Consider the following 11,430-nt stretch of genomic DNA (forward strand, 5'->3'; position numbering starts at 1 on the left):
GAAGACCTTCGATCATCGTATCCGGTCCGGCGAGGACAACCTTAGAGGCGGCTTCAAAAAGGAATACGAGGCGGGGGATTCGTATAAGTCCTCAGCTGATAAAATGCGCTGTCAGCATCGCCAACACTGCCGGGGATCGTTAGTGGCCAGCAGAGGCTCGAACCATGATATATTACCCTGCTTGAAGCCATGGCGAGACATACCAGCAGTGTTTGAACCCTGGTTAGCTACGTGGACGATCTCGTTGCCCGCCTTGTTTCATGCTCCGCCCCTCTACGCCGCGTCAACAGCTGCTTTTTGTCCACCAAGGATTGATGAAGAGAAGGGCAGAAGTACCAGGAAACACATGTGCCAGTGATATAAACCTGCTTTTAACATGCTATGTATTCACGAAAGAAGCTAGAGAAACAAAACACCATAGAAGGTCCCGCCGATTAGCCAGACCCATTGCGCTCCCAAAAATTGCTCTCGTAACCCTCTGGCGTTTCAATTTCCATACCATCCAAAAACCATCATCAAGTCTATGCTCCTTACAACCCTCATACACCAGTCAAGTACTTGACCAGCTGCTCCCGCTCGCTCGTGGGCACAAGGCTCAACACTTCACGCACTCCCTTCAACCCACCTTCTTTGTTACCCATCAGCAGCTCTGCAACCCGCTTGCTGACCGCTTCAGTCTTGACGGCATCAATCTTAGCATAGACCTCTTTCCTGTGGCTCTCATACCACTCAGCCACCTTGCGGTCGTCCTTCTCGAACTCAGCATCGAGCAGACCAGACCAGTTCTTCAAGGTGGCGAGGTTCAGCTCTCTTTGTGCCATACCGTTGGTGGTGGTGGTGGTGGTGGCGGTGGTGGTGACCGCGGTCGTGCCTGCAGCCAAGCTTGCGTTGAGCTTCTTAAGGAGGACCTCTTCAGACAATCTTCTTCGGAGACGCCAGTAGAAGAAGCGTCTGGCGTTCTTCCACTCTAGAGGCATCCGGATTGTACCCTTGGCCTGCATACGACCAGCACGGTCGTGCAGATCGGCGAATTGAAGGGCGATCTGCAGGTAGATAGGCCCAAGGAGTTGCTCACGTTCGGTCATCTTGGCCTTGATGGCGTTGAGCTGTTCAGCACTCAAGTTTTTGGCGAGTGACTGAGCCTTAAGCCCGGCGTATGTAGGGTCCAAGCGGGCCATGGTCTCCAGCTGTCTTTCTTTTCGGTACTTAATACCGACAATACCCTCAGGCTCCAAGACACCACCACGAGACTCAATGTCGGCGTACATCTCCATCTGTTCAGGGTTGATGGTAGGATCCACAACGACCTGTTAAAGATATTAGCATTCACAGACATAAATTGGGAATGGCTGGAAACTTACCCATGAACCACCACGAAGCTCACCGAAAGGCGGAATGTAGACAAAGACTGGCTGCTCGTATTTGACGAGTGCATCGACAATGTACGAACCATATTTGAGCACCTCGTTGTACATGTCGCGCTGACCGCCGGAGAAACCACGCCAGTTGGCGAGGATCATGCAAGGGAGTTGCTCTCCGAAGTTGAAGTCTCTCAAGGCCTGTGCGGTCTTGAAGGCGGAGTTGGGGAACCACACACCACCGGCCTCTTGCACAATTTGCTCCATAGAGTCAGCATTGGCAGGGTCAGCAGGGGTGACGTTCTCGACGGTGCGCGTCTCAACTGCGATAACACCCATGGGGATGCCACCAAGGCGAGCGCGACCAACGACCACAGTTCTGGCCCATCCACCAAGGGCTTCCTGGAAGGAATCCTTGTCAAAGAGACCAGACAGGAAACCTTCTTCATCGTCCTTGCCAGCAAGCAGGTTTCTCACATCGTAAGGTCCTCTTGGTGGATAGAAGGTGATGTCGCGATCCCAGGGGTCTGAAGGCGGGCTCACTGGGACCGGTTGACCCTTCTTGTCAGGGACAAAGGACAGCCATTCCACGATCTTTTCGACACCCTGGAAGTCGTCACTGGCAGTCATGTGGGAGACACCGTTCTTGTACATGATTTGGGTGCCACCGAGCTGCAAGTTCGACGTGTAGACTTCCTTGCCCAGCACTTTGTTCAAGGCAGGTGCACCAGTCAGAATAATCGGTTGACCTTCGATCTGGATAGCACGCTGTCCAAGACGGACAAGGTAAGCACCAATACCAACGGATCGGCAAGTGACAAGAGTCAAGGTAAAGATATCCTCATAGGCCCTGGAGGTAGCGCCGGCGATGAGACCAGAGCCACGCAAGCATTCCACGCCCAGTCCGTCCTTGGCGCCAACAATGGTCGTGATCTTGTGTCGCTCCTCGCCGTCCTCGACAACCTTTTCGGTGATGATATCAGTCTTGCTCAGCAATTCTCTCTTCTCAGGAGTCAGATAGAGATACTTGAAGCCGGAGCTTGGGTTCGACTCGTCGTTCCATGCAACAGAGAAGTGAGGAATGAGTTCCTCGGCCATGCCAATGCGAGCACCAGAGTTGGCAGAAAGATAGATGCGAGGAATACCCAGTTTTCGAGCATACTCTGTGCATTTGTTGAAGAACCTGTCCTCAACAGGGCCGAAGGAGCCGATTTGGTAGGTGATATCGTTGGCAATGATGATGAATTTTCTGCCTCTTGGATATTCCGGAGTTTTGGCCGTCAAAATCCAGGCGACCATACCGCATGTGTTGGTACCCGGTTCACGGGACACCTCAGTGACATTGTCGCCATCGTCGAGGATCAGCTCGTTGTACTCAAGACACGTGCCCATCTCTGGTTTCGATTCAGCAAGCGGAGCATGCTTCGCCACCGCCTTATTCCAGCTGTTGTAGATGGCCTGTCTGAAGAGCTCGGGGAAATCGTATACATATTGAGTGCCCATGATGTGAGCCTTGTAACGTTTGGGCTGCAGCCACTCCTTGGTTGGGTAAGGAGTCGAGACAGGACGAAGATGCATTGACCCAATCTTGGTAGTGCCACCAATGCTCTCGAACACCCATTCGCCATTGCGCGCCTTCTTTTCGACGTATGTCTCGACTTTGACGACATATCCAGAGGTGTTGGTGATGATGACCCGCAGAGGATATGGCAATCCACTATCGGGGTCAGTGCAAAGGATTCTGATCTCAGCACCAGTAACCCGGAGTCGGAGGAATCTGCGGGAGAAGCGCTCCAAGAAGCCGGCAATTTGCTCCTCCACATCTCGGGGTTGCAAGTTGAATACGGGAGTGAAGTTGATGAAGATGTGGTTCAAATCAGAGTTGTTGTTGCCGATGATCTCGAGAGCGTCGCAGATGTCGTTGACCAGTCGATCAGTCTCCGAGATTAGGTACTCAGCAGTAGGAATCTCATCCTTCAAACGACCCGGTCGGACCACAGCACGAGTGAAGTAGCGCTTGTCAACAACCTTGTCCCTGTCGTCACCCTTGCCAATAGCCTCGTAAATATGGATATTTCTATTTTCTGTGAATACTGGCTTGATCTTGAACTTCGACAATCTTCCGAGTTCAAGCTGGAAGGCAAGAGCAGGTTCATTGTGACGAATGCTGACATCTTCGTCGTATGTAGGGCCACGGAAGGTGAAGTACCCAGGATAGGTGCCTTCTTTATGGCCACAGATGAAGGTAAGACGACGGACCCTTCGGGCCAACAGTTCTGCTTTGTACTCGTCGATCAAGCTTTGCGCACGATTTAGAATCTCCTCGTCACTCAGATTTTCGATGTCGCGAATGGCGATGTTGCAAACGTTTGTCAGCTCGTCTTCAATGCTCTCCGGTTTTTGTGGCCTTCTCTGGCTATCGAGCGTCGGCATCAGATGCTGTGTGGTGCTAGGACGCTTCTCTGGGCCTCCTTTAGGGAACGCCTCAAGGGCGCGAGCAAGACACTCATCAACTTCGTCGAGATAGTGGCAGGGAGCAATGACACCCTTACGGGAAGGCTCGTCATCTCCTTGAAGCTTGTTGAGGTATGACAAGTCGCTGACGGATGTAATGCGCTTGAACTGGTTGCCGTTTTGTGAAGGAGTTGCCTGTCCAGATGGGTACGAAGATGCAAGCGGCAGCCCAAACTCTGATTGTCCCACTTTGCGAAGTACAAAGTCCCATGAGAGGAAGAATGGTGGCTCAACATCATTGTGATATTCAACTTCCTTGACAGTGTAGGCACGGTAGGCGCGTCGCACGTACACTTCAAGGGCAGCAAGACCAACCCATGGGTCGTGATGAGCGAAGAAGAGGGGCAACACATCAAAGACAGTGTAGCGAGAGTCCACCACTTCTCTCAAAACGTCAAGATCTGGCTCGCGATGCTCCCAGCCGGTCTCTCCGTACTTCGATTCAACCACGGAAGATTTGAGGATGTGCTCCATCTGAGATGCTCTCTCCTCAAGAGAAGGTAGGGCGCAGAGAATGAGCAGCTCACGAGCCTTGAGGGCAACCTTGGCTGTTGCCCGTGATTCGAGCTCAGTAAGTCGGCGCAAGGCTGGTCGGAAGTATTTGCCGACGTTGCCAACGTTCGGTTGGTTAGGTCTATACATATCCAAGATGGCGACGATCAAGTTGTTCTTGGCAGAAACACGGGTGTGGGACAAGACAGTCCAAACTACCGAGAGGAGGTCATCTTTGTTCTGCTCCCGAAGCTTCAAGATCACGTCTTCATCCCGGGCGGTGCCAGAAGCGAAGAGTTTCTCAACTTGGTAGTACTGGTCGAGAAGTCCAATGAAGACGTTGTATTCGTGAGTCTTCAGACCATCAGAATATCTGGCGCAAACATCTTCAAGCGGCTGCAAAGTGGCGTGAAGCGCGGCTCCGTCGCTTGCGGACATATTTTCCTCAATGTAGCGGTTGATGGCCTTTTGAAGTTGCTTCGCTGGGAACTCGGCCTGGCGCGAATGTGCTCGCTCAACAAGTTGCTCAAGTTGAGCATCAAGCTTCTGCGGAGTTCTCGAGTGCAGGGCAGATGATCGAGCAGCCCATTCGCCATACGGCAACTCTGGGTCCCTCAGAACTTGCACCAACTCCTTGAGTGTGGAGGCCATGATGACCTGGTTGTCGAAACCCATGAGGATATTTTGGAGGACTCCATGGAGAAGGGCGAATCGTTGAGGAGGCTTATTTCCGACGACCTGAGGGGGTCCAAGGTTTGGCAATTGACCAGTGAATGTCTCCGCAGTCTTGACCCGGGAGGGATCATCCAAAGCCAATATACCCAGGATATCACCACCTTCCAGAGTAGCACCTGGTTGCTTGATGAATTGCACAACACCGTCCTCCTGAGCAATCAGAGGCATGTACATCTTCATGACTTCAACCTCTGCATATGCCTGGCCAGCCCTGACATGTGCACCATTTTCGACGGTGAATTTCACGAGCTTTCCGGGTGAAGGAGTTCGTAGCTGAGTGGGGTCGTTCTCTTGTTCCAGCAAGCAAGTCTTGCTGTCAACACTGAGACGAATGGCGGTAGGTTCTTCTTTCCAGTACAAACTGTGAGATCGACCGGCAACCAGCATGAGCAGGCCACCATCTGCAAGAGAGCGGATGCCAACAGAGCACTTTGACCCGTTGATGAAAACGTGATAGCTGTCGAGACTGGATCTTGTGACAGTGAATTTGTAGCGATGGCCCTCGTAGATGAAATCAACGGGGAAGACCGTCTTGAGGACGTCTTTAGCGGGCACTTGACCCTTCTCGAGTCCCTTGCGATACTCAGAAATGCATGATTCGCTAGCAATGTGAGCTTTGGTCACGGCACCGGCAAGGACGGCCAGCATTTGATCAGGCCGCTCTGCTGTCAACTTGTTGGAGATGAGTTGGTCGAGCCATCCAGTGGTGATTGTGTTGTCCTCGAAAGCTGGAGTCTCCAGCAGCTTGATGAGGTATTCGATGGTAGTCCTGAAGTCTCCACGGATACTCAATTCCTTCAGAGCGACAACCATGTGCTTTCGAGAAGCAGATCGGTTCTCACCGTAGGCGAAGATATGACCAAATTGGCTGTCAGAGAAACTGTGAATGCTGGAGTTCGAGGAGACGGAGAAATAACCCCAGACATTTGAGCTCGAACGGAAGTTGAGGTCGTGCATCGTACCGCTCGAGGGTTTGAAACCCTCACCCGGATCTTCTGAGGTGATACGGCAGGCCGTGCAGTGACCCTTGGGACGAGGTCGTCGCTGGGTCTTCAAGCTGGCTTCGTTCTTGAAATGGAAATCAATTTCTGTTGCAGTGTGAGGGTCGACTCCGTACAACAAGCGAATGTCACGGATGCGATGAAGCGGGAGACCCATAGCAACCTGCAGCTGAGCAGCGGGCAAGTTGACACCGCTGACCATTTCAGTGGTGGGATGCTCGACTTGAAGACGGGGATTCAGTTCCAGGAAGTAGAATTTGTCGTCTGCGTGGGAATATAGGTATTCCACCGTACCGGCAGAGACGTAGCCGACCAACTCACCGAGACGGACGGCGGCGGCCTCCATATTACGGAAGGTGTCTTGACTGGCTATTGTGACGGGAGCCTCTTCAATGATCTTCTGGTGTCGTCGCTGGACGGAGCAATCTCTGCCGAAGATTGAGATGTTGTTGCCATACTGGTCAGCCAGTAGCTGCACTTCCAAGTGTCGGGCGTTTCCTGCCAGCTTCATGATGAAGATAGGAGATCCGGGAATTTCATTTGCAGCGGCGTTGTAGAGCTCCACGAAATGAGACTCGTCTTCGACTTTTCGGATACCTTTGCCACCACCACCTTCGGATGCTTTGACCATCACAGGGAAGCCAATTTTTCGTGCGGCCTCCAGACCTTCTTCTGCAGAATTTACGCAGCCTTTCTCGTAGACATCGTCTTTCACGGTCACGATGCCGTCACTGTCGATTTCTACCTCGTCGACGCCCTCTCCTGACCAGGGAATACAGGGCACTTTTGCGTGCTGTGCGACGATTGTGGAGGAGATTTTGTCACCCAGAGATCGCATTGCTGAACCCGGAGGACCAATAAACACGATTTTCTTGGGCGAGGCCGCCAGAGATTCGGGCAATTTGGGGTTTTCTGAGGCGTGACCCCAGCCCGCCCAGACTGCGTGGACGTTCATCCGCTCGGCGATATCGACAATCAGCTCGACGTTGGCGTAATTGTTGTTATTTGTGCCTCCGGGCACCTGTAGTCAAACGTGTCAGCGCTGCTCCTCTTTTTCTTGCTCCATATCCCTCGTGTCTCACGTACCTCGACGTATCGATCGGCCATACGAATGTAGTCTGCGTTCGCCTGCAGATCTTCTGGCGTGGCCATCACAGTGAACTGGATGGCCCGCTCGTCGCCGAACACCTCGTAGGCCCATTTCCGTACAGAGCGGATCTCTTTAACTGCTGCGATACCGTTGTTTGCAATGAGCACCTAAATTTCATTCATGTTAGCTTGCGGCTGCGCACGGACACACAAATGTCTCTCTTTTGGAATTCCACTTACTGAGGTAATGACGGTGTGACCGTCGTGCTCTTGAACAAAGTCCTTGACCTTGCTTGGGGGAGCATTCCCCAGTCTGTTGCCTCCAATGAAGTGATCTGCCACATTGTGCTTTGCTTGCCACGAGCTGGGCGTGCCGTTGGCAAGGGGCTTGGTGCCATTGACACCGTTGACGGCGGGAGCCATGATGGGTGCAGGAGAAAGATCTATCTCATGCAATTGAGACAACACTTGCAAGAAGATTGATCACGGTCGAGAAAGGAGGCGAAAGAGGCGACCGTGGTAGGGCTCTGAGGGCCGAAAAAAGGAGACCGGGATTACGCCAATATTACCGATGTCCCAAAATGGAGTGCCCAAAGTCTATACTGCCGCAGGTGAGGGTAAGGAGTGAAAAGGTCGGGAGGTTTGAGAAGAGGTTGAGGAAAGCGTTGTCGGCGAAAGGAGGGAGGAGAGAAGAAATAGAAGTCAGCGATGGGGAGAAGAGGAGGGAAACTGTAGTGCAGTGTGTGGGAGAGACGACACGAAGGCGCAGGGTATATTAGAGTAACGACGTTGATGAGATGTGTCCCTGACGCTGTTTTGGGCGTGTTGGATGTAGCGGCTTCTGCACAACGGGGTTTAGCTGGATCTCTAGGCGGGCCGCAGCCAAACAGCGACTTAAGCTCCTCTACCTGGAGGGACCCTATTTTGCTCCGGGCCATCAGTGTTGGGAGTCGAGCAGCCACCACAGATGAATCGCCGAGCAGGGCCAACCGGAAATCTCTGGGGGGTGATTGGGCGCAGGGGCAGCTTAGGCTCGCCACTACCGTCGATCTATTCGCTGAGGCGCCCCCGGCAGGGCTACCAGGCCTATTCGGCGGCCCACACCAGCTCTTCCCGCTTGATTGTCCCGCCAGTCAAACCCGAAACCCACTCCCCATCCCCATCCCCCCAAGTCCAACAGAAATTTTTTCGGTGCTGGCGGTGCTGGGCCTCTGCGAGAAATCTGTCGACGCTCTTTGTTGAGCCCGGGCAAATGACGTCGGGACGTTGCCATCAGAACCCATGCCCCTTGCAAATACCCCGAGGTCACTCGCCGTAGTCCTAATGCATCGCGTGTCCCCAAAGATCCGTCCGGGCGGATGGAAACCCAAGGCCTACAAGCATCCAACAAAAAATTCCCTGGTTGCCGTAGACCAGAAAGGGGGCACAACGAACATCATGGCCCAAGTAGTACGAGTAGTCGCACAGATGGATGGGTCTTGGTCGTATATCGTATCTAAATCTGTCTCTCCCGCAACAATAATTGAGTGATTTTGTGGCGACTATCGCGACGCTTGTGTATCTCTCTCTTATCATTTCTCAGCCTCAGCTGGAGCCCCAAGATGACTGAATAACCATGTAGCAAGACATCCAGGGGGAAGGCCTGATCCCGAGATCCAATGGTGTGTGTGCCGCATCGAGGGCGGACTCCGCCCCAGTCAACCATACAATTTCGGAGTCCGTTTTTGGTGCATTCTTCGCCCATTCCACGAACCCACCGACGCCCGAAGCTCATTCGCCCTCGTCCTGTATATACTGCTCCTACTCCTTCCGTTTCTCTCGTGGCAGACACGCGGGTGTACGGGGGTCAGGCCAAGGGGGACAGTGTCCCGGTCGGAGAGCGAAGGGGACTGGGGAGGAGCAACATCGCCGAGAAAGGACCGCTTTGGCGTTGGCTCCAACACGTGGAGATGAGGTTCATGGCAACAAGGTTGCGACACTCGTCGATCTGAGGGCTGCAAATTGGCCCCCGACAAAAGCATGCTGAATTATTGCATGGCGAAGGTGCGATGGTGCAGAAATCAGATTGGGATCTAAATTTGGCGTTGGGCCCCCAGCAGAATTGCAGCACTTCCCCATCTGCGGTATCGCCTCGGATCCAGTCCGGCTAGCGCAAGATCAATCTGGCGTGCTGTGGAGTCGATCGAGCCAGAAATTTCGTCGAGAATCGTGGTTTCTATAGCCCATCGACATGCTGCTCGCGAAAAAGGGGCGACGATCTCTCCCTCACGATGGCTCTTGATACAGCCTCCTATCTTAGGGAGAAAAGGGTCGACGCAACTGTTGCCCTGGGCAGGTTCAGGGGGTCAACTCCAAAGAGAAGGAATACGAACTCCTGTTGATAGCCGACATGTACCCGAAATCGCAGGGGTGAGAAGGAGGGGAAGGGGGTAACTGAGGCATGCCGTTGTGAGACGACAAGTTTATTGACACTCGGGACATGACCGTCCATGAGTGAGATGATAGACTCTAACTTACCGCTGCATCGGACAGGAGTGTCTGGTACCAGGAGGTGATACAGAAAAAGAGCCGCAAAACGCCACCAAAAAAAGGGGCGTTTCCGTAGGGACAGCCACAGCAACTGTCGAGGGCTTCATGCGAGGAGCTCAACCGTCGGATGCAGGCAAGCATCAAGAGAACCCGAAATCGGGGATTCATCTCAAAATCTCAAAATCTGGGGCGTTTGTGTATATCCGTCCTCTGAAACTCACGGTGTACATACAAGTACTTGTAGGTAAAGAGGGTGAAGGGATCTGGCATTGCAAACAAAAGCCTTATCACGTGTTCATGTCATGTGACCGATCCGAACCACCATCGCGAGGCTGAGTCGATTTCAGGGGCTCACTATCGGCGCAAATCCGAGACGAGCAGACTGAACAGAGACGAAGTCAGCACACATAACCAGCACCGAAGAGAAGTTGAAAGACTGAAGATCTTGCTCAGAATCAAGGCGATGCTCGGTTTTTCTGCATAGCGATCATAATCGATTATAACAAACAGATTCCACCCGCAATGAAAATGCCACCAAGAGCACAGCAACACTTCAGACTGTGCTGCGGGCATGCGGTGTAGCTCTCCCCGCCAGACTGCCTTTGTGCCCAACAACTCAACCATTCAGACTGCGCATGGAGTCTGATTATATCCCATGAGTTGGCGTTCAACGAGGCATTACTGGGTGTGGTGGTGAACCAGAGACGTAGGAAGCAGATGTATGGGCCATCTGCAAGCCTCGGATACAGGCCCTTCAAGATTGGTGAAACCTGAAACCATCTGCACAAGGGTCGAAATACTGCGCACCAGCTGTACCATACCAGTATGAGAGAAAAACGAACGTGTCGTAACAATTAGTGTACAGCGGTGCCAGTAGTGGATGAATCCAGCGCACCGAGCGATTCACAGCCATATAAGCGGAGGCCGAGTGCAACACATGGTTGCTCTGGACTGACTTGAGTAGAGAACCACATATCGATATGGCAATTATATTGTGGACGGAGAGCGAAGCCATTAACTTTTCCAGGGCGATGGGACCGGCGGACGGATACACGATATCAAGTGGCCAATAGCCCAGCGGACGAACAAACCAACTGGTCCACGATGATATGAGCGGGCGGCGACTCCTCACTCGTCTAGAGCGATGGCAGTAGAGGACGAATTCCTCATATCCGTCACTGATGGCGATGAGGAAAGAGGACGAATGCGATTCATCACAGGTCCGTCGCTCGCTGGCGGACGACCGTGTTAATACGTCCATACCCGATACACGAGGAGGACAAATTCACCACAGAAGTCCCCATGACGATGGGGCTGGAGGACGAAGGCAGTGTATCAGTCGGTGCGTTCCCTCGCTGGCGGACGAACGCGATAAGTCGTCCTGGGCGATGCCAGCGGAGGACGAATACAACAGATCGGTGGTCAAATGGTCAATAGTGCATGTGCAGAGCGGTCGTTCGTCTGCATGTAAAACAAGAACTCACCATGGCACCGAATGGCCCGTCAACGGCCGCTCTAAATATGCCAGCCCTTTTATAGCTGGAAGCAGCGCACGATCATGGCCGCAACGGCGTAGCGATGGCTGCACGAGACGATGGAACTGGACGCCGACACGACTCACAAGCTCACAGGAAATTGCGACTCACGATGCACTCAGCGCACGAGAAACAGACGACAGACGCTTCTGGATATGGTTCAATCTTGCATTGTTC

The 11,430-nt window shown here is 53.0% G+C and overlaps 2 protein-coding genes across 2 annotated transcripts; both read right to left on the bottom strand.

Moving 5' to 3' along the window:
• Window positions 1-203: 203 nt before the first annotated feature.
• Window positions 204-8,025, bottom strand: PV07_10486 (uncharacterized protein). The gene is made up of 4 exons (XM_016397820.1): window positions 7,430-8,025; window positions 7,187-7,357; window positions 1,362-7,121; window positions 204-1,307 (listed from the first exon to the last, which is right to left on the bottom strand). The coding sequence occupies exons 1-4, from the start codon at window positions 7,610-7,612 to the stop codon at window positions 540-542; spliced, it is 6,882 nt and encodes a 2,293-aa protein (XP_016245011.1). The 5' UTR covers window positions 7,613-8,025; the 3' UTR covers window positions 204-539.
• Window positions 8,026-8,605: 580 nt separating this feature from the next.
• Window positions 8,606-9,228, bottom strand: PV07_10487 (uncharacterized protein). Its single transcript, XM_016397821.1, has one exon. It carries the CDS (start codon window positions 9,208-9,210, stop codon window positions 8,887-8,889), a length of 324 nt encoding a protein of 107 aa, XP_016245012.1. The 5' UTR covers window positions 9,211-9,228; the 3' UTR covers window positions 8,606-8,886.
• Between the last annotated feature and the right edge of the window lie 2,202 nt (window positions 9,229-11,430).

Source organism: Cladophialophora immunda (assembly GCF_000835495.1).
Source record: "Cladophialophora immunda strain CBS 83496 unplaced genomic scaffold supercont1.6, whole genome shotgun sequence".
NCBI classification, from domain to species: domain Eukaryota; kingdom Fungi; phylum Ascomycota; class Eurotiomycetes; order Chaetothyriales; family Herpotrichiellaceae; genus Cladophialophora; species Cladophialophora immunda.